Source organism: Oncorhynchus masou, unplaced genomic scaffold (genome assembly GCF_036934945.1).
Source record: "Oncorhynchus masou masou isolate Uvic2021 unplaced genomic scaffold, UVic_Omas_1.1 unplaced_scaffold_1258, whole genome shotgun sequence".
Lineage (NCBI taxonomy): Eukaryota > Metazoa > Chordata > Actinopteri > Salmoniformes > Salmonidae > Oncorhynchus > Oncorhynchus masou.
Window position 1 is genome coordinate 28,236 of NW_027002406.1, and position 23,416 is coordinate 51,651.

General features: G+C 46.4%; 1 protein-coding gene across 1 annotated transcript in view; it reads right to left on the reverse strand.

Moving 5' to 3' along the window:
* Positions 1 to 23,416, reverse strand: part of LOC135530113 (collagen alpha-1(XIV) chain-like) — a 151,077-nt gene that overhangs the window by 2,065 nt on the left and 125,596 nt on the right. Inside the window, exons 25-30 of the mRNA XM_064958500.1 lie at positions 18,066 to 18,102; positions 17,567 to 17,637; positions 12,598 to 12,633; positions 11,729 to 11,795; positions 11,404 to 11,592; positions 3,839 to 3,916 (exon numbers count right to left, since the gene is read on the reverse strand). Coding sequence (XP_064814572.1) covers positions 3,839 to 3,916; positions 11,404 to 11,592; positions 11,729 to 11,795; positions 12,598 to 12,633; positions 17,567 to 17,637; positions 18,066 to 18,102 — 478 coding nt within the window. The remainder of the gene's footprint in view (positions 1 to 3,838; positions 3,917 to 11,403; positions 11,593 to 11,728; positions 11,796 to 12,597; positions 12,634 to 17,566; positions 17,638 to 18,065; positions 18,103 to 23,416) is intronic.

Consider the following 23,416-nt stretch of genomic DNA (forward strand, 5'->3'; position numbering starts at 1 on the left):
GTTTGACTCAGCCCAGTTTGACTACAGAAGCCCAGTCTCAGCCCAGTTTGACTACAGAAGCCCATCTCAGCCCCAGTTCCATCCATGAACACACATTCCAATGTTTGCTGACATGGCAGCAATCTGAGGCGTTGTGGTGCTCAGTGAGATATGAGTGGAATCCTCATTTACATAGTTCTGTTTCTGGATCTAAAAATATCCTCCCTGATTTCCATTAAAGGAGTAAAACCTCTGCCAGGAACCACAGACTCCTGATGTTTCATCGTGAACTTTCAGAAATGTTGTTTTGTCATTTATACATTTCAGAGTTGTCAGAGTTGAGAATCGATTAAACAACAAATCAGATGCATTGTCCTGTATTGGTTTTCTGATTTAAAAATGTGTAGTGTACAAAGAAGAATCAATACAAAGGGTTTGTTTCTCCCCAAAAAATATTGTCCAAACATCTGTTTGACATTATAGACAGCAATCCAAGACAGATCAACTTTAAATCCAAAACACATGAGGATTTTTCTGATGTTATTAAAAGTTTCAAACGTTGTTTTCTTTACAGAAAATCCCTAGTAAGAAGAATGTCACTGCAGTCACAGTGTGGTCTGAATACACAAGAGTTCTCAATCAGCAAAACAGTGGGGCCTTTGATTGACAGGTTTTATTAAAGTGTGTCAGCCGTTAGTGTCCCATGAAACACAACCAGTCCTAGAAACACCTCTCATTATAGTGTTGGATTGTCTGTATAACGTGGTAGTGAATGGGTGAATCCACCCTCCAACATGCATTGTCTGTATAAGGTGGTAGTGAATGGGTGAATCCCCCCTCCAGCATGGATTGTCTGTATAAGGTGGTAGTGAACGGGTGAATCCCCCCTCCAGCATGGATTGTCTGTATAAGGTGGTAGTGAATGGGTGAATCCCCCCTCCAGCATGGATTGTCTGTATAAGGTGGTAGTGAACGGGTGAATCCCCCCTCCAGCATGGATTGTCTGTATAAGGTGGTAGTGAATGGGTGAATCCCCCCTCCAGCATGGATTGTCTGTATAAGGTGGTAGTGAACGGGTGAATCCCCCCTCCAGCATGGATTGTCTGTATAAGGTGGTAGTGAATGGGTGAATCCCCCCTCCAGCATGGATTGTCTGTATAAGGTGGTAGTGAATGGGTGAATCCCCCCTCCAGCATGGATTGTCTGTATAAGGTGGTAGTGAATGGGTGAATCCCCCCTCCAGCATGGATTGTCTGTATAAGGTGGTAGTGAATGGGTGAATCCCCCCTCCAGCATGCATTGTCTGTATAAAGTGGTAGTGAATGGGTGAATCCCCCCTCCAGCATGCATTGTCTGTATAAGGTGGTAGTGAATGGGATGCCTATCCACACATGTATTATCTGGGATTTCTAAATGCTGGAGGGAGGATTGTGGAGGGAAGATGAGTGGGGGGTGAAGGGAGGATGACAGGGAGAAGTAAGATGGAAGGTGAGGGGGGGTGAAGGGAGGATGAGGAGAAGTAAGGTGGAAGGTGAGGGGGGTGAAGGGAGGATGAGGATAAGTAAGATGGAAGATGAGGGGGGGTGAAGGGAGGATGAGGAGAAGTAAGATGGAAGGTGAGGGGGGATGAAGGGAGGATGAGGAGAAGTAAGGTGGAAGGTGAGGGGGGTGAAGGGAGGACAATGAGGAGAAGTAAGGTGGAAGGTGAGGGGGGGATACTACATGTGGATTAGTTTAAACTGTCTCTACATACTACATGTGGATTAGTATAAACTGTCTCTACATACTACATGTGGATTAGTATAAACTGTCTCTACATACTACATGTGGATTAGTTTAAACTGTCTCTACATACTACATGTGGATTAGTATAAACTGTCTCTACATACTACATGTGGATTAGTATAAACTGTCTCTACATACTACATGTGGATTAGTATAAACTGCCTCTACATACTACATGTGGATTAGTTTTAGTTTAAACTGTCTCTACATACTACATGTGGATTAGTTTAAACTGTCTCTACATACTACATGTGGATTAGTATAAACTGTCTCTACATACTACATGTGGATTAGTATAAACTGTCTCTACATACTACATGTGGATTAGTATAAACTGCCTCTACATACTACATGTGGATTAGTTTTAGTTTAAACTGTCTCTACATACTACATGTGGATTAGTATAAACTGTCTCTACATACGGATTAGTATAAACTGTCTCTACATACTACATGTGGATTAGTTTAAACTGTCTCTACATACTACATGTGGATTAGTATAAACTGTCTCTACATACTACATGTGGATTAGTATAAACTGTCTCTACATACTACATGTGGATTAGTATAAACTGTCTCTACATACTACATGTGGATTAGTTTAAACTGTCTCTACATACTACATGTGGATTAGTATAAACTGCCTCTACATACTACATGTGGACTAGTTTTAGTTTAAACTGTCTCTACATACTACATGTGGATTAGTATAAACTGTCTCTACATACTACATGTGGATTAGTATAAGATGTCTCTACATACAACATGTGGATTAGTTTAAACTCTCTCTACATACTACATGTGGATTAGTATAAACTGTCTCTACATACTACATGTGGATTAGTTTAAACTGTCTCTACATACAACATGTGGATTAGTACGCACTATACCTCTACATACTACATGTGGATTAGTATAAACTGTCTCTACATACTACATGTGGATTAGTATAAGATGTCTCTACATACAACATGTGGATTAGTTTAAACTCTCTCTACATACTACATGTGGATTAGTATAAACTGTCTCTACATACTACATGTGGATTAGTTTAAACTGTCTCTACATACAACATGTGGATTAGTACGCACTATACCTCTACATACTACATGTGGATTAGTATAAACCCTCTACATACTACATGTGGATAAGTATAAACAGTTTCTACATACTACATGTGGATTAGTATAAACTGTCTCTACATACTACATATGGATTAGTTTAAACTGTCTCTACATACTACATGTGGATTAGTTTAAACTGTCTCTACATACTACATGTGGATTAGTTTAAACTGCCACTACATACTACATGTGGATTAGTATAAACTGTCTCTACATACTACATGTGGATTAGTTTAAACTGCCTCTACATACTACATGTGGATTAGTATAAACTGTCTCTACATACTACATGTGGATTAGTTTAAACTGTCTCTACATACTACATGTGGATTAGTATAAACTGGCTCTACATACTACATGTGGATTAGTTTTAGTTTAAACTGTCTCTACATACTACATGTGGATTAGTTTAAACTGTCTCTACATACTACATGTGGATTAGTATAAACTGTCTCTACATACTACATGCGGATTAGTTTAAACTGTCTCTACATACTACATGTGGATTAGTTTAAACTGTCTCTACATACTACATGTGGATTAGTATAAACTGTCTCTACATACTACATGTGGATTAGTTTAAACTGTCTCTACATACTACATGTGGATTAGTATAAACTGCCTCTACATACTACATGTGGATTAGTTTTAGTTTAAACTGTCTCTACATACTACATGTGGATTAGTATAAACTGTCTCTACATACTACATGTGGATTAGTATAAACTGTCTCTACATACTACATGTGGATTAGTATAAACTGTCTCTACATACTACATGTGCATTAGTATACACTCTGATTGTGATTCTGAAAGATGGAAGGTTGAGAGGCAGGAGTGTGATGGGAGGAGAAGAGAGGAGTGTGATGGGAGGAGAAGAGAGGAGTGATGAGAGGGAGGAGTGTGATGGGAGGAGAAGAGAGGAGTGATGAGAGGATGTAAGGATCCTTACCTGGTGGTCCTGGGGGACCTCTGGGGCCCTGTGTCCCCACACCTTGACTCCCTCTCTCCCCCTTCTCTCCTGGGAGACCTGAGGACAGACGACACACAAAGTACATATGACCTTGACCTTAACAGAAAGTCACCATGTCCTCATGCAACTTCTCACATTCCTAGTTCCTCTCTGATACCCAGAACACTGTTCTTCATCTAGTCAGACTGTACTCCTCTACTATGCCTGGTCTTCATCAAGTCAGGCTGTCCTCTACTATGTCTGGTCTTCATCTAGTCAGACTGTCCTCTACTATGTCTGGTCTTCATCTAGTCAGGCTGTCCTCTACTATGCCTGGTCTTCATCTAGTCAGACTGTCCTCTACTATGTCTGGTCTTCATCTAGTCAGACTGTCCTCTACTATGTCTGGTCTTCATCTAGTCAGACTGTCCTCTACTATACCTGGTCTTCATCTAGTCAGACTGTCCTCTACTATGCCTGGTCTTCATCTAGTCAGACTGTCCTCTACTGTCTGGTCTTCATCTAGTCAGACTGTCCTCTACTATGTCTGGTCTTCATCTAGTCAGACTGTCCTCTACTATGCCTGGTCTTCATCTAGTCAGACTGTCCTCTACTATGTCTGGTCTTCATCTAGTCAGACTGTCCTCTACTATGCCTGGTCTTCATCTAGTCAGGCTGTCCTCTACTATGCCTGGTCTTCATCTAGTCAGACTGTACTCTACTATGCCTGGTCTTCATCTAGTCAGACTGTCCTCTACTATGTCTGGTCTTCATCTAGTCAGACTGTACTCTACTATGCCTGGTCTTCATCTAGTCAGACTGTCCTCCTCTACTATGTCTGGTCTTCATCTAGTCAGACTGTCCTCTACTATGTCTGGTCTTCATCTAGTCAGACTGTCCTCTACTATGTCTGGTCTTCATCTAGTCAGACTGTCCTCTACTATTCCTGGTCTTCATCTAGTCAGACTGTCCTCTACTATGTCTGGTCTTCATCTAGTCAGACTGTCCTCTACTATTCCTGGTCTTCATCTAGTCAGACTGTCCTCCTCTACTATGCCTGGTCTTCATCTAGTCAGACTGTCCTCCTCTACTATGCCTGGTCTTCATCTAGTCAGGCTGTCCTCGACTATGTCTGGTCTTCATCTAGTCAGACTGTCCTCTACTATGTCTGGTCTTCATCTAGTCAGACTGTCCTCTACTATGCCTGGTCTTCATCTAGTCAGACTGTCCTCTACTATGCCTGGTCTTCATCTAGTCAGACTGTCCTCTACTATGTCTGGTCTTCATCTAGTCAGACTGTCCTCTACTATGCCTGGTCTTCATCTAGTCAGACTGTCCTCTACTATTCCTGGTCTTCATCTAGTCAGACTGTCCTCTACTATGTCTGGTCTTCATCTAGTCAGATTGTCCTCTACTATGCCTGGTCTTCATCTAGTCAGACTGTCCTCTACTATGTCTGGTCTTCATCTAGTCAGACTGTCCTCTACTATGTCTGGTCTTCATCTAGTCAGATTGTCCTCTATTATGTCTGGTCTTCATCTAGTCAGACTGTCCTCTACTATGCCTGGTCTTCATCTAGTCAGACTGTCCTCCTCTACTATGTCTGGTCTTCATCTAGTCAGACTGTCCTCGACTATGTCTGGTCTTCATCTAGTCAGACTGTCCTCCTCTACTAGGTATGGTCTTCATCTAGTCAGACTGTCCTCTACTATGCCTGGTCTTCATCTAGTCAGACTGTCCTCTACTATGCCTGGTCTTCATCTAGTCAGACTGTCCTCTACTATGCCTGGTCTTCATCTAGTCAGACTGTCCTCCTCTACTATGTCTGGTCTTCATCTAGTCAGACTGTCCTCTACTATGTCTGGTCTTCATCTAGTCAGACTGTCCTCCTCTACTATGTCTGGTCTTCATCTAGTCAGACTGTCCTCCTCTACTATGTCTGGTCTTCATCTAGTCAGACTGTCCTCTACTATGCCTGGTCTTCATCTAGTCAGACTGTCCTCTACTATGTCTGGTCTTCATCTAGTCAGACTGTCCTCTACTATGCCTGGTCTTCATCTAGTCAGACTGTCCTCCTCTACTATGTCTGGTCTTCATCTAGTCAGACTGTCCTCCTCTACTATGCCTGGTCTTCATCTAGTCAGACTGTCCTCTACTATGTCTGGTCTTCATCTAGTCAGATTGTCCTCTACTATGCCTGGTCTTCATCTAGTCAGACTGTCCTCTACTATGTCTGGTCTTCATCTAGTCAGACTGTCCTCTACTATGTCTGGTCTTCATCTAGTCAGACTGTCCTCTACTATGTCTGGTCTTCATCTAGTCAGACTGTCCTCTACTATGTCTGGTCTTCATCTAGTCAGACTGTCCTCCTCTACTATGCCTGGTCTTCATCTAGTCAGACTGTCCTCTACTATGACTGGTCTTCATCTAGTCAGACTGTCCTCTACTATGTCTGGTCTTCATCTAGTCAGACTGTCCTCCTCTACTATGTCTGGTCTTCATCTAGTCAGACTGTCCTCTACTATGCCTGGTCTTCATCTAGTCAGACTGTCCTCTACTATGTCTGGTCTTCATCTAGTCAGACTGTCCTCCTCTACTATGCCTGGTCTTCATCTAGTCAGACTGTCCGCTACTATGCCTGGTCTTCATCTAGTCAGACTGTCCTCTATTATGACTGGTCTTCATCTAGTCAGACTGTCCTCTACTATGTCTGGTCTTCATCTAGTCAGACTGTCCTCTACTATGTCTGGTCTTCATCTAGTCAGATTGTCCTCTACTATGTATGTCTACTATGCCAACCTAGTCCATTAGTATGGTGCCCAACCTAGTCCATTAGTATGGTGCCCAACCTAGTCCATTAGTATGGTGCCCAACCTAGTCCATTAGTATGGTGCCCAACCTAGTCCATTAGTATGGTGCCCAACCTAGTCCATTAGTATGCCTTGGTTTCATACAAACGCTCCACACCGCGTGGCCGCGGCCACCCTAATCTGGTGGTCCCAGCGCGCACGACCCACGTGGAGTTCCTGGTCTCCGGTAGCCTCTGGAACTGCCGATCTGCGGCCAACAAGGCAGAGTTCATCTCAGCCTATGCCTCCTCCAGTCCCTCGACTTCCTGGCACTGACGGAAACATGGATCACCACAGATAACAGCTGCCAAGCTACTCCTACTGCTCTCTCTTCGTCCACCCACGTGTTCTCGCACACCCCGAGAGCTTCTGGTCAGCGGGGTGGTGGCACCGGGATCCTCATCTCTCCCAAGTGGTCATTCTCTCTCTCTCCCCTTACCCATCTATCTATCGCTCCTTTGAATTCCATGCTGTCACAGTTACCAGCCCTTTCAAGCTTAACATTCTTATCATTTATCGCCCTCCAGGTTCCCTCGGAGAGTTCATCAATGAGCTTGATGCCTTGATAAGCTCCTTTCCTGAGGACGGCTCACCTCTCACAGTCCTGGGCGACTTTAACCTCCCCACGTCTACCTTTGACTCATTCCTCTCTGCCTCCTTCTTTCCACTCCTCTCCTCTTTTGACCTCACCCTCTCACCTTCCCCCTACTCACAAGGCAGGCAATACGCTCGACCTCATCTTTACTAGATGCTGTTCTTCCACTAACCTCACTGCAACTCCCCTCCAAGTCTCCGACCACTACCTTGTATCCTTTTCCCTCTCGCTCTCATCCAACACTTCCCACACTGCCCCTACTCGGATGGTATCGCGCCGTCCCAACCTTCGCTCTCTCTCCCCCGCTACTCTTTCCTCTTCCATCCTTTCATCTCTTCCCTCTGCTCATACCTTCTCCAACCTTTCTCCTGACTCTGCCTCCTCAACCCTCCTCTCTTCCCTTTCTGCATCCTTTGACTCTCTATGTCCCCTATCCTCCAGGCCGGCTCGGTCCTCCCCTCCCGCTCCGTGGCTCGATGACTCATTGCGAGCTCACAGAACAGAGCTCCGGGCAGCCGAGATGAAATGGAGGAAATCCTAGCTCCCTGCGGACCTGGCATCCTTTCACTCCCTCCTCTCTACATTTTCCTCCTCTGTCTCTGCTGCTAAAGCCACTTTCTACCACTCTAAATTCCAAGCATCTGCCTCTAACCCTAGGAAGCTCTTTGCCACCTTCTCCTCCCTTCTGAATCCTCCTCCCCCTCCCCCCTCCTCCCTCTCTGCAGATGACTTCGTCAACCATTTTGAAAAGAAGGTGACGACATCCGATCCTCGTTTGCTAAGTCAAACGACACCGCTGGTTCTGCTCACACTGCCCTACCCTGTGCTCTGACCTCTTTCTCCCCTCTCTCTCCAGATGAAATCTCGCTTGTGACGGCCGGCCGCCCAACAACCTGCCCGCTCGACCCTATCCCTCCTCTCTCCTCCAGACCATTTCCGGGGACCTTCTCCCTTACCTCACCTCGCTCATCAACTCATCCCTGACCGCTGGCTACGTCCCTTCCGTCTTCAAGAGAGCGAGAGTTGCACCCCTTCTGAAGAAACCTACACTCGATCCCTCCGATGTCAACAACTACAGACCAGTATCCCTTCTTGAGGATGTTTCTCTCCAAAACTCTTGAACGTGCCGTCCTTGGCCAGCTCTCCCTCTATCTCTCTCAGAATGACCTTCTTGATCCAAATCAGTCAGGTTTCAAGACTAGTCATTCAACTGAGACTGCTCTTCTCTGCATCACGGAGGCGCTCCGCACTGCTAAAGCTAACTCTCTCTCCTCTGCTCTCATCCTTCTAGACCTATCGGCTGCCTTCGATACTGTGAACCATCAGATCCTCCTCTCCACCCTCTCCGAGTTGGGCATCTCCGGCGTCGGCCCACGCTTGGATTGCGTCCTACCTGACAGGTCGCTCCTACCAGGTGGCGTGGCGAGAATCTGTCTCCGCCACGCGATCTCACCACTGGTGTCCCCCAGGGCTCTGTTCTAGGCCCTCTCCTATTCTCGCTATACACCAAGTCACTTGGCTCTGTCATAACCTCACATGGTCTCTCCTATCATTGCTATGCAGACGACACACAATTAATCTTCTCCTTTCCCCCTTCTGATGACCAGGTGGCGGATCGCATCTCTGCATGTCTGGCAGACATATCAGTGTGGATGACGGATCACCACCTCAAGCTGAACCTCGGCAAGACGGAGCTGCTCTTCCTCCCGGGGGAGGACTGCCCGTTCCATGATCTCGCCATCACGGTTGACAACTCCATTGTGTCCTCCTCCCAGAGCGCTAAGAACCTTGGCGTGATCCTGGACAACACCCTGTCGTTCTCAACCAACATCATGGCGGTGGCCCGTTCCTGTAGGTTCATGCTCTACAACATCCGCAGAGTACGACCCTGCCTCACCCAGGAAGCAGCGCAGGTCCTAATCCAGGCACTTGTCATCTCCCGTCTGGATTACTGCAACTCGCTGTTGGCTGGGCTCCCTGCCTGTGCCATTAAACCCCTACAACTCATCCAGAACGCCGCAGCCCGTCTGGTGTTCAACCTTCCCAAGTTCTCTCACGTCACCCCGCTCCTCCGCTCTCTCCACTGGCTTCCAGTTGAAGCTCGCATCCGCTACAAGACCATGGTGCTTGCCTACGGAGCTGTGAGGGGAACGGCACCGCAGTACCTCCAGGCTCTGATCAGGCCCTACACCCAAGCAAGGGCACTGCGTCATCCTCCTCTGGCCTGCTCGCCTCCCTACCATTGAGGAAGTACAGTTCCCGCTCAGCCCAGTCAAAACTGTTCGCTGCTCTGGCCCCCCAATGGTGGAACAAACTCCCTCACGACGCCAGGACAGCGGAGTCAATCACCACCTTCCGGAGACACCTGAAACCCCACCTCTTCAAGGAATACCTAGGATAGGATAAGTAATCCTTCTCACCCCCCCCTTAATGACTTAGATGCACTATTGTAAAGTGGCTGTTCCACTGGATGTCAGAAGGTGAATTCACCAATTTGTAAGTCGCTCTGGATAAGAGCGTCTGCTAAATGACTTAAATGTAAATGTAAATGTGTTTCCCTGCTGTACCATCCCCTGCCAAGCAGAACCAAGCCAAACTCCTGCTCTAGCAAGTCCTGCCAAGCTGAACCAAGCCAAACTCCTGCACTAGCAAGTCCTGCCAAGCTGAACCAAGCCAAACTCCTGCTCGAGCAAGTCCTGCCAAGCTGAGTCAGAGGAGTGGTGGTTTGTGGTGTTGTTTAACACCAGGCTGACACTCTGTTAATGGTGCTGTTTAACACCAGGCTGACACTCTGTTAATGGTGCTGTTTAACACCAGGCTGACACTCTGTTAATGGTGCTGTTTAACACCAGGCTGACACTCTGTTAATGGTGCTGTTTAACACCAGGCTGACACTCTGTTAATGGTGCTGTTTAACACCAGGCTGACACTCTGTTAATGGTGCTGTTTAACACCAGGCTGACACTCTGTTAATGGTGCTGTTTAACACCAGGGTGTTTGTGTGTAATGTTCTCTCATGTTCCTGTTTGTGTGTAATGTTCTGCCATGTTCCTGTTTGTGTGTAATGTTCTGCCATGTTCAGTCATATCTCTAGCTATGAGGATGTTTCAGACCAGTCAGTCATATCTCTAGCTATGAGGATGTTTCAGACTGGTCAGTCATATCTCTAGCTATGAGGATGTTTCAGACCAGTCAGTCATATCTCTAGCTATGAGGATGTTTCAGACTGGTCAGTCATATCTCTAGCTATGAGGATGTTTCAGACCAGTCAGTCATATCTCTAGCTATGAGGATGTTTCAGACCGGTCAGTCATATCTCTAGCTATGAGGATGTTTCAGACCGGTCAGTCATATCTCTAGCTATGAGGATGTTTCTGACCGGTCAGTCATATCTCTAGCTATGAGGATGTTTCAGACCAGTCAGTCATATCTCTAGCTATGAGGATGTTTCAGACCAGTCAGTCATATCTCTAGCTATGAGGATGTTTCAGACCAGTCAGTCATATCTCTAGCTATGAGGATGTTTCTGGCTCTGTTGGTCTGGGCAGGAGGGGAGGATCAATCCAACCTAGGACGTGTTTCTTCCATCAACAGTGTGAGTGACAGACCAGGGACACAATAGCTCATGAAAAGACAACTAGGAAAGTTTAAAAAAATGTGTTTTACATTTCTGTCATCTACCAGACACACTTATCCTGAGTGACGTACAGAGTCCATACTTATTTTATACTGGTCCCCCCAGGGAATCAAACTCACCACCCTGGTGTCTAATGAAGCAATAAGGCATGAGTAAGTGTAGTATATGGCCAATACACCGCGGCTAAGGGCTGTTCTTTTGCACGACACAATGATTGACAGGCCTGGACACAGCCCTTAGCCGTGGTATATTGGCCATATATCACAAACCCCCGAGGTGCCTTCTTGCTATTATAAACTGGTTACCAACATAGTTAGAGCAGTATAAAAAAAAATGTTTTGTCATACCCGTGGTATATGGTCTGATATATCACATCTGTCAGCCAATCAGCATTCAGGGATCGATTCACCCAGTTTATAATGATGTATAAAAACGCTGTATTGTACGTCTCTCCCCTGTTTATAATGATGTATAAACACTGTACCTCTCTCCCCCGGTCGTCCATCCTGTCCGTTGGTCCCAGGGAACCCTGGTCTGCCTGTGGGCCCCCCCTCTCCCTGTGGCCCTGGCAGACCCCTGCGACCGGGCTCTCCTGGAGGTCCCGGTACCGTCCTCACAGACACTGACTGGCTGGGGATCTGGTTCAGGATGGAGCTGTAGCGAGACATGTGACCTGAGGTAGGAAGATAGGAGGGGAGGGGATGGAGAGGTTTGGGAGTAAGTCGGATGAGAGATTGTTGTAGAGAACAGTATGTATGGACAAAAATATCTAGAGAAAGAGAGAGAAAAAAGCTGGGTTGAGAACTCACTCTGAATCAGTTGTTCACACACTTGGCGTGCTAAGGCTCTGACGGTAGCTTGAGACTGCAGGTCTCCCTACAAAACAAGCAAAAAGCACTGGATTGACACAGCTCCACGTTCGCGCACACACACACACACACACACACACACACACACACACACACACACACACACACACACACACACACACACACACACACACACACACACACACACACACACACACAGAGAGAGAGAGAGAACACTCCCAGGGGGCATGTTTAATGAACTAGTCTGTGTGTGTGTGGGCGTTTAATAACTCTACTCCACCTTTAACTCTGAGGCTGGGGGCCTTTTGTGTTGAAGTCTCCCAACAATCCAAGAGACTGACCAGAAAATAACACAGAGCTTTAATCTTACGAAGCAAAGAGGTTTTGATCCAAGGCTATTTAACATGAACACAACATCCCCCCTAAAAGGCTTGAATAAACACAGTGTACCTGAATGTCTGGGGTTCGATTTACATGTAACTGTTCTAGCAGGTCTTGCATGAACTCCTAGAAAACACACTGTGGAGCTATAAACCGAGGGAGGAAGGCAGAGAGCTGTGAAGAGACACCTGCATCCCAAACAGCAACCTAGTCCCTATATAGTGCACTACTTATGACCAAGACCCATAGGGGCTCTGATCAAAAGTAGTGCACTATATAGGGAATAGGGTGCCATTTGGGATGCATGTTTCATCTGAGACACAGGACTGTTAGAGAGCCTCTTAATCCCAGAGATGATCAACTGCAATTATGGCTGATTTGAGGTTTGAAGCTACGGAAGTATTTCTACACTCCACTTGAATGTAAACTGTGTCTGAAATGAAGCATTGGTCTGAGAGTGAACTTACCCGTTCACCCTTGTCTCCTTTGGTACCAGCAGGGCCCTGTAACAGAGATAATATATTATAAACATCCTTTGGTACCAGCAGGGCCCTGTAACAGAGATCATATATTATAAACATCCTTTGGTACCAGCAGGGCCCTGTAACAGAGATCATATATTATAAACATCCTTTGGTACCAGCAGGGCCCTGTAACAGAGATCATATATTATAAACATCCTTTGGTACCAGCAGGGCCCTGTAACAGAGATAATATATTATAAACATCCTTTGGTACCAGCAGGGCCCTGTAACAGAGATCATATATTATAAACATCCTTTGGTACCAGCAGGGCCCTGTAACAGAGATCATATATTATAAACATCCTTTGGTACCAGCAGGGCCCTGTAACAGAGATAATATAATATAAACATCCTTTGTTACCAGCAGGGCCCTGTAACAGAGATCATATATTATAAACATCCTTTGGTACCAGCAGGGCCCTGTAACAGAGATAATATATTATAAACATCCTTTGGTACCAGCAGGGCCCTGTAACAGAGATAATATAATATAAACATCCTTTGTTACCAGCAGGGCCCTGTAACAGAGATCATATATTATAAACATCCTTTGGTACCAGCAGGGCCCTGTAACAGAGATAATATATTATAAACATCCTTTGGTACCAGCAGGGCCCTGTAACAGAGATAATATATTATAAACATCCTTTGGTACCAGCAGGGCCCTGTAACAGAGATCATGTATTATAAACATCCTTTGGTACCAGCAGGGCCCTGTAACAGAGATAATATATTATAAACATCCTTTGGTACCAGCAGGGCCCTGTAACAGAGATAATATATTATAAACATCCTTTGGTACCAGCAGGGCCCTGTAACAGAGATAATATATTCTAAACATCCTTTGGTACCAGCAGGGCCCTGTAACAGAGATCATATATTATAAACATCCTTTGGTACCAGCAGGGCCCTGTAACAGAGATCATATATTATAAACATCCTTTGGTACCAGCAGGGCCCTGTAACAGAGATAATATAATATAAACATCCTTTGTTACCAGCAGGGCCCTGTAACAGAGATAATATATTATAAACATCCTTTGGTACCAGCAGGGCCCTGTAACAGAGATAATATATTATAAACATCCTTTGGTACCAGCAGGGCCCTGTAACAGAGATAATATATTATAAACATCCTTTGGTACCAGCAGGGCCCTGTAACAGAGATAATATATTATAAACATCCTTTGGTACCAGCAGGGCCCTGTAACAGAGATAATATATTATAAACATCCTTTGGTACCAGCAGGGCCCTGTAACAGAGATAATATATTATAAACATCCTTTGGTACCAGCAGGGCCCTGTAACAGAGATAATATAATATAAACATCCTTTGGTACCAGCAGGGCCCTGTAACAGAGATAATATATTATAAACATCCTTTGGTACCAGCAGGGCCCTGTAACAGAGATAATATAATATAAACATCCTTTGGTACCAGCAGGGCCCTGTAACAGAGATAATATATTATAAACATCCTTTGGTACCAGCAGGGCCCTGTAACAGAGATAATATATTATAAACATCCTTTGGTACCAGCAGGGCCCTGTAACAGAGATCATGTATTATAAACACCCTTTGGTACCAGCAGGGCCCTGTAACAGAGATAATATATTATAAACATCCTTTGGTACCAGCAGGGCCCTGTAACAGAGATCATGTATTATAAACATCCTTTGGTACCAGCAGGGCCCTGTAACAGAGATAATATATTATAAACATCCTTTGGTACCAGCAGGGCCCTGTAACAGAGATAATATATTCTAAACATCCTTTGGTACCAGCAGGGCCCTGTAACAGAGATCATGTATTATAAACACACACATGGTCATTTTTCTCCCACTAAGTTTCAAAGTGCTTTTTGTTCTGACTCACAGCCTGTTTAGGAAAGCTTGTCCTATGTCCCCTGTAGTAGAAACACTGTGACTGTTAGAGAGGTCTATGACCTGCTGGACCGTGAGCTGTCTGTTTTATCGCCAAACACATAAAGCAAATGGATGCATATGTGAGCTAACACATTAGACAATAGAGACATAAAATCTTCATAAACATGATGGCCATTTAACAGGATCGGATATCATTATAAAACTTTGGACCACAGTATTTGAGGCAGAGGTCATTCGATCTTTTATGAAACATGGAGTCATGCATCGACTACTTTGACAATGTGTGTGTGTGTGTATATTATAAACATGTTTGGTGTGTGTGTGGTGTGTGTGTGTGTGTGTGTTGTGTGTGTCCTTTGTGTGTGTGTGGTGTGTGTAACAGTGATAATATGTTATAAACATGTGTTGTGTGTGTGTGCCGTGTAACAGCGTGTGTGTAAACATGTTTGGTGTGTGTGATAATATATTATAAACATCCTTGGCACCAGCAGTGTGTCAGGTGTAGAGTATATTCCAGGAATAATATGCCAAGAGTGGACACTGGAGAGAGGTGGAGCTCAGTGAGCTCAGTGTGGCCCATATGATTATAAACATCCTTTGCCATGACAACCACACTGACAAGACACACACTCACACAAATCAGACTTAGAGTCTCCTGAGAGCCGTGGAAAAGGGCAGCTATGACAAGTGTCTGAACATTTTAGTGGTATGTGACCAGATTACAGTGAATACAAAGTTTTATAAAGCAAGAAGAAGATGGGACAGAGAACCAGGAAACATAGAGAGGAAACATGACTTTGGAAACACAGAGAGGAAACAGTAAGAGGAAACATAGAGATAAACATGACAGAGGAACCATGACAGAGGAAACATGACAGAGGAACCACGAGAGAGGAAACATGACAGAGGAAACATGACAGAGGAAACATGAGAGAGGAAACATGACAGAGGAACCACGTAAGAGAGGAAACATGACAGAGGAAACATGACAGAGGAAACATGACAGAGGAAACACAGAGAGGAAACAGAGAGGAAACATGACAGAGGAAACATGACAGAGGAAACATGACAGAGGAAACATGACAGAGGAAACATGACAGAGGAACCACGACAGAGGAAACATGACAGAGGAAACATGAAGGAGGAAACATGACAGAGGAAACACGACAGAGGAAACACAAGAGAGGAAACATGACAGAGGAAACACGAGAGAGGAAACATGACAGAGGAACCACGAGAGAGGAAACACGACAGAGGAAACACAAGAGAGGAAACATTAGAGAGGAAACATGATAGAGGAAACATGACAGAGGAAACATGACAGAGGAAACATGACAGAGGAAACACGATAGAGGAACCACGAGAGAGGAAACATGACAGAGGAAACATGACAGAGGCACCATAGAGAGGAAAGATGACAGAGGAAACATGACAGAGGAAACATGACAGAGGCACCACGAGAGAGGAAACATGACAGAGGAAACATGACAGAGGAAACATGACAGAGGAAACATGACAGAGGCACCTGTAAGAGAGACCATAATGTGCCATATAACTTCTACATGGGAGAGCCAACTGCTTTGAGGCACACAATAAGAAACAAACATCCTTTGCCACCATATCCATCCACAGAATGGATGCTGACATTGCTAACCCTTATAAAACAGCCACAAACATCTCATATTATAATCCAAACAAACCCTTTGGAAGTTTCTCACAGGCTAATGATCCTCATGTGTAGAGTCAGATATCTAGCTGGTCACAGGCTAATGATCCTTGTTGTGGGAGTCAGATATCTAGCTGGCCACAGGCTAATGATCTTCATGTGTAGAGACAGATATCTAGCTGGTCACAGGCTAATGATCCTCATGTGAGAGTCAGATATCTAGCTGGTCACAGGCTAATGATCCTCATGTGTAGAGACAGATATCTAGCTGATCACAGGCTAATGATCCTCATGTGGGAGTCAGATATCTAGCTGATCACAGGTTAATGATCCTCATGTGTAGAGACAGATATCTAGCTGATCACAGGCTAATGATCCTCATGTGTAGAGACAGATATCTAGCTGGTCACAGGCTAATGATCCTCATGTGGGAGTCAGATATCTAGCTGGTCACAGGCTAATGATCCTCATGTGTAGAGACAGATATCTAGCTGGGATCAGGCTGTTGTGTTTTGATGTGTGGGAAACAATGAAAGCCTTGGTCTTTCTGTCAGCCACACACACACATATCTGGCTCTCTCTGCGGTCCTCCCCAGGCCTGTGATTTATGGTGTGCTCCAGAGCCAAACGGTGCTTGTCTTTTAGCCCAGGGCTGAAGTGGCTGAATGGGCTGAATTCAGCTGTATTATCTGTCACCAGCCTCAGGCCATCATCACACCAACAGTTGGCTCATCTCTCTCTCTGGTCCTACGCTCTGATCCGGGAGGCAGAGGAGACATTATAGAAGGAGGTGTTGAAGACACCATAAACAACAGATGGAGATGTTGAAGACACCATAAACAACAGATGGAGATGTTGAAGACACCATAAACAACAGGTGGAGGTGTTGAAGACACCATAAACAACAGGTGGAGATGTTGAAGACACCATAAACAACAGGTGGAGATGTTGAAGACACCATAAACAACAGGTGGAGATGTTGAAGACACCATAAACAACAGGTGGAGATGTTGAAGACACCATAAACAACAGATGGAGATGTTGAAGACACCATAAACAACAGGTGGAGATGTTGAAGACACCATAAACAACAGGTGGAGATGTTGAAGACACCATAAACAACAGATGAAGACGTTGAATATTCTTCCTTTTCAGGGATGTACAGTACAGGGGACATTGTGTAGGAAGCAAACCCATGGAAGGTCCCTCAATATGGGACCATTGACAGGTAGAGGACAGGAATCGTTGGTCCAGGCAAATCCTGTGTAACCTGATCCATCTAGCTTTCAACAGACCTGGGTGGTCTGATGGTGAGTCAATCAACCAACCAAGGGTTTGAATATCAGGTAGTGTACTTACAGGTGGTCCCTGGTCTCCCAGCGGTCCAGGAGAGCCATATCCACCAGGGGCCCCGGGGCTCCAGGACTGCCCTGGTAGAGAGACAAATGATCAAGGGTGAAATAATAAACTACATGTTAAGTCAACTTATGCACATTTCATGCATGGATAAGAATTGGACTGTAATAGAGACAGAGAGAGAGAGATAGAGAGACAGACAGAGAGAGAGAGACAGAGAGACAGAGAGAGAGCTGGCAGAGAGTTTATGATCCTCAGAGAGAGTCAGAGAGACAGAGACAGAGAGAGAGAGATCCTCAGAGAGAGACAGATATCTAGAGGGGGGGGTTGAGAGAGAGAGATCCTCAGAGAGAGAGACAGAGGGAGACAAAGGCTAAGAGATCCTCATGAGAGAGAGGCAGAGAGAGCTGAGACAGAGGAGAGATGAGAGAGAGAGAGAGAGGCAGAGGAGAGAGAGGGAAAGGGAGTAAAGCTAAAACTTACCATGGGCCCTGATATCTACCCTGCTGTCCTTGTGGTCCATCCTTCCCAGGCAGGCCCTTAGAACAGAACAGACAGGATCAACATATAAACTACTGCTTGCCCAGGCAGGCCCTTAGAACAGAACAGACAGGATCAACATATAAACTACTGCTTTCCCAGGCAGGCCCATGTTAGAACAGAACAGACAGGATCAACATATAAACTACTGCTTGCCCAGGCAGGCCCTTAGAACAGAACAGACAGGATCAACATATAAACTACTGCTTTCCCAGGCAGTCTCTTAGAACAGAACAGACAGGATCAACACAAACTACTGCTTTCCCAGACAGTCTCTTAGAACAGACAGGATCAACACAAACTACTGCTTTCCCAGGCTGTCTCTTAGAACAGAACAGACAGGATCAACACAAACTACTGCTTTCCCAGACAGTCTCTTAGAACAAAACAGACAGGATCAACATAAACTACTGCTTTCCCAGACAGTCTCTTAAACAAAACAGACAGGATCAACATAAACTACTGCTTTCCCAGGCAGTCTCTTAGAATAGAACAGACAGGATCAACACAAACTACTGCTTTCCCAGACAGTCTCTTAGAACAGAACAGACAGGATCAATACAAACTACTGCTTTCCCAGACAGGCCCTTAGAACAGAACAGACAGGATCAACACATAAACTACTGCTTTCCCAGACAGTCTCTTAGAACAGAACAGACAGGATCAATACAAACTACTGCTTTCCCAGACAGGCCCTTAGAACAGAACAGACAGGATCAACACATAAACTACTGCTTTCCCAGACAGTCTCTTAGAACAGAACAGACAGGATCAACACATAAACTACTGCTTTCCCAGGCAGTCTCTTAGAACAGAACAGACAGGATCAACACAAACTACTGCTTTCCCAGACAGTCTCTTAGAACAGAACAGACAGGATCAACACATAAACTACTGCTTTCCCAGGCAGTCTCTTAGAACAGAACAGACATGTGAAGACACCATAAACAACAGTCAACACAAACTACTGCTTTCCCAGACAGTCTCTTAGAACAGAACAGACAGGATCAACACATAAACTACTGCTTTCCCAGGCAGTCTCTTAGAACAGAACAGACAGGATCAACACATAAACTACTGCTTTCCCAGGCAGTCTCTTAGAACAGAACAGACAGGATCAACACATAAACTACTGCTTTCCCAGACAGTCTCTTAGAACAGAACAGACAGGATCAACACATAAACTACTCCACTTCATAGAGTTAGTAGTAGTCTGAACACTGAACATAACCTCCCATTATCAAAACACCAATGAATTCTGCAGAGATCCTTTTGTTAAAACCAAAAAGCCTGAAACCCTCCAGAACAACACTAATGATAATGGTAGGATAATGTGTACAGTAAGAGTAAGCAAGTCAGCAAGCTTAAATGGTTTGTTATGTTTGTCTGGCTGGCTGACCTCTGGCTGACCTCTGGGAGCTGGCTACGGTATCCACACTTACAGTGACAATCTGTAAGAGTCCGTGAGATACCTAATCAACCAGCCAGACTTCTTCTGGACCTATCAGACACACAGATGAATGGCTCAAGTAGGAAAACAGGTGAGAAGGCATCATGGTGCTCGTCTGGTATTCAAACTGAATATCGCTCCATTTCATTAGTTGTTTCATTATAGTGAAACAGAGTGATATTCAGTTTGTATTCCAGGCTATTATGGTGCAGCATGGTTGCGTGAACTCCAGTCGATGATTCAATTGAGGACAATCCCCAAATCTGCTTACTTAGCAGTTCAACTCGATTAAATGAAGATAGAATCACGCAATCATTTGGATTGGAGTGAACATGAATAATACACAATCTGTCATGACATGGTTTTAACTTCCAAAAGTTGTCATCTTCAATTTCCTTGTAAATTGCCAGAGTGATACCAACAACCATGTGCCTGTCCTTGCTTCAAAACGTAGTGCCTGTCAAGGTTCACATCACGACTAAACAGATGCTTGACTGGAAAACATGTTTATTTTTATTTCACTTTTATTTAACTAGGCAAGTCAGTTAAGAACAAATTCTGATTTTACAACGACTGCTTTCCCCGATGCAGTGCCTTAGACCGCTGAACCAGGGTCTGTAAGTGACGCCTCTAGCACTGAGATGTAGTGCCTTAGACCGCTGAACCAGGGTCAACAGTACGCCTCTAGCACTGAGATGCAGTGCCTTAGACCGAACAGAACCAGGGTCTGTAGTGACGCCTCTAGCACTGAGATGCAGTGCCTTAGACCGCTGAACCAGGGTCTGTAGTGACGCCTCTAGCACTGAGATGCAGTGCCTTAGACCGCTGAACCAGGGTCTGTAGTGATGCCTCTAGCACTGAGATGCAGTGCCTTAGACCGCTGAACCAGGGTCTGTAGTGACGCCTCTAGCACTGAGATGCAGTGCCTTAGACCGACAGGATGAACCAGGGTCTGTAGTGACGCCTCTAGCACAGAGATGCAGTGCCTTAGACCGCTGAACCAGGGTCTGTAGTGACGCCTCTAGCACTGAGATGCAGTGCCTTAGACAAAACTGAACCAGGGTCTGTAGTGACGCCTCTAGCACTGAGATGCAGTGCCTTAGACCGCTGAACCAGGGTCTGTAGTGACGCCTCTAGCACTGAGATGCAGTGCCTTAGACCGCTGAACCAGGGTCTGTAGTGACTCCTCTAGCACTGAGATGCAGTGCCTTAGTCCTCTGCACCAGTGTCTGTTGTGACGCCTCTTGCTCTGAGTTGCAGTGCATTAGTCCTCTGAACCAGGGTCTGTAGTGACGCCTCTAGCACTGAGATGCAGTGCCTTAGACCGCTGAACCAGGGTCTGTCCCAGACGTCTCTAGCACTGAGATGCAGTGCCTTAGACCGCTGAACCAGGGTCTGTAGTGACGCCTCTAGCACTGAGATGCAGTGCCTAAACCGCTGAACCAGGGTCTGTAGTGACGCCTCTAGCACTGAGATGCAGTGCCTTAGACCGCTGAACCAGGGTCTGTATCCTTTTAAATGGTTGTGTGACGCCTCTAGCACTGAGATGCAGTGCCTTAGACCGCTGAACCAGGGTCTGTAGTGACGCCTCTAGCACTGAGATGCAGTGCCTTAGACCGCTGAACCAGGGTCTGTAGTGACGCCTCTAGCACTGAGATGCAGTGCCTTAGACCGCTGAACCAGGGTCTGTAGTGACGCCTCTAGCACTGAGATGCAGTGCCTTAGACCGCTGAACCAGGGTCTGTAGTGAAAACGCCTCTAGCACTGAGATGCAGTGCCTTAGACCGCTGAACCAGGGTCTGTAGTGACATTCTAGCACTGAGATGCAGTGCCTTAGACCGCTGAACCAGGGTCTGTAGTGACGCCTCTAGCACTGAGATGCAGTGCCTTAGACCGCTGAACCAGGGTCTGTAGTGACGCCTCTAGCACTGAGATGCAGTGCCTTAGACCGCTGAACCAGGGTCTGTCAGTGACGTTCTAGCACTGAGATGCAGTGCCTTAGACCGCTGAACCAGGGTCTGTAGTGATGCCTCTAGCACTGAGATGCAGTGCCTTGACCGCTGAACCAGGGTCTGTAGTGACGCCTCTAGCACTGAGATGCAGTGCCTTAGACCGCTGAACCAGGGTCTGATTTTAGTGACGCCTCTAGCACTGAGATGCAGTGCCTTAGACCGCTGAACCAGGGTCTGTAGTGACGCCTCTAGCACTGAGATGCAGTGCCTTAGACCGCTGAACCAGGGTCTGTAGTGACGCCTCTAGCACTGAGATGCAGTGCCTTAGACCGCTGAACCAGGGTCTGTAGTGACGCCTCTAGCACTGAGATGCAGTGCCTTAGACCGCTGAACCAGGGTCTGTAGTGACGCCTCTAGCACTGAGATGCAGTGCCTTAGACCGCTGAACCAGGGTCTGTAGTGACGCCTCTAGCACTGAGATGCAGTGCCTTAGACCGCTGAACCAGGGTCTGTAGTGACGCCTCTAGCACTGAGATGCAGTGCCTTAGACCGCTGAACCAGGGTCTGTAGTGACGCCTCTAGCACTGAGATGCAGTGCCTTAGACCGCTGAACCAGGGTCTGTAGTGACGCCTCTAGCACTGAGATGCAGTGCCTTAGACCGCTGAACCAGGGTCTCCAGTGACACCTCTAGCACTGAGATGCAGTGCCTTAGACCGCTGAACCAGGGTCTGTGGTGACGCCTCTAGCACTGAGATGCAGTGCCTTAGACCGCTGAACCAGGGTCTGTAGTGACGCCTCTAGCACTGAGATGCAGTGCCTTAGACCGCTGAACCAGGGTCTGTAGTGACGCCTCTAGCACTGAGATGCAGTGCCTTAGACCGCTGAACCAGGGTCTGTAGTGACGCCTCTAGCACTGAGATGCAGTGCCTTAGACCGCTGAACCAGGGTCTGTAGTGACGCCTCTAGCACTGAGATGCAGTGCCTTAGACCGCTGAACCAGGGTCTGTAGTGACGCCTCTAGCACTGAGATGCAGTGCCTTAGACCGCTGAACCAGGGTCTGTAGTGACGCCTCTAGCACTGAGATGCAGTGCCTTAGACCGCTGAACCAGGGTCTGTAGTGACGCCTCTAGCACTGAGATGCAGTGCCTTAGACCGCTGAACCAGGGTCTGTAGTGATGCCTCTAGCACTGAGATGCAGTGCCTTAGACCGCTGAACCAGGGTCTGTAGTGATGCCTCTAGCACTGAGATGCAGTGCCTTAGACCGCTGAACCAGGGTCTGTAGTGACGCCTCTAGCACTGAGATGCAGTGCCTAGAACCAGGGTCTGTAGTGACGCCTCTAGCACTGAGATGCAGTGCCTTAGACCACTGAACCAGGGTCTGTAGTGACTCCTCTAGCACTGAGATGCAGTGCCTTAGACCGCTGAACCAGGGTCTGTAGTGACTCCTCTAGCACTGAGATGCAGTGCCTTAGACCGCTGAACCAGGGTCTGTAGTGACGCCTCTAGCACTGAGATGCAGTGCCTTAGACCGCTGAACCAGGGTCTGTAGTGACGCCTCTAGCACTGAGATGCAGTGACTTAGACCGCTGAACCAGGGTCTGTAGTGACGCCTCTAGCACTGAGATGCAGTGCCTTAGACCGCTGAACCAGGGTCTGTAGTGACGCCTCTAGCACTGAGATGCAGTGCCTTAGACCGCTGAACCAGGGTCTGTAGTGACGCCTCTAGCACTGAGATGCAGTGCCTTAGACCGCTGAACCAGGGTCTGTAGTGACGCCTCTAGCACTGAGATGCAGTGCCTTAGACCGCTGAACCAGGGTCTGTAGTGACGCCTCTAGCACTGAGATGCAGTGCCTTAGACCGCTGGACCAGGGTCTGTAGTGACGCCTCTAGCACTGAGATGCAGTGCC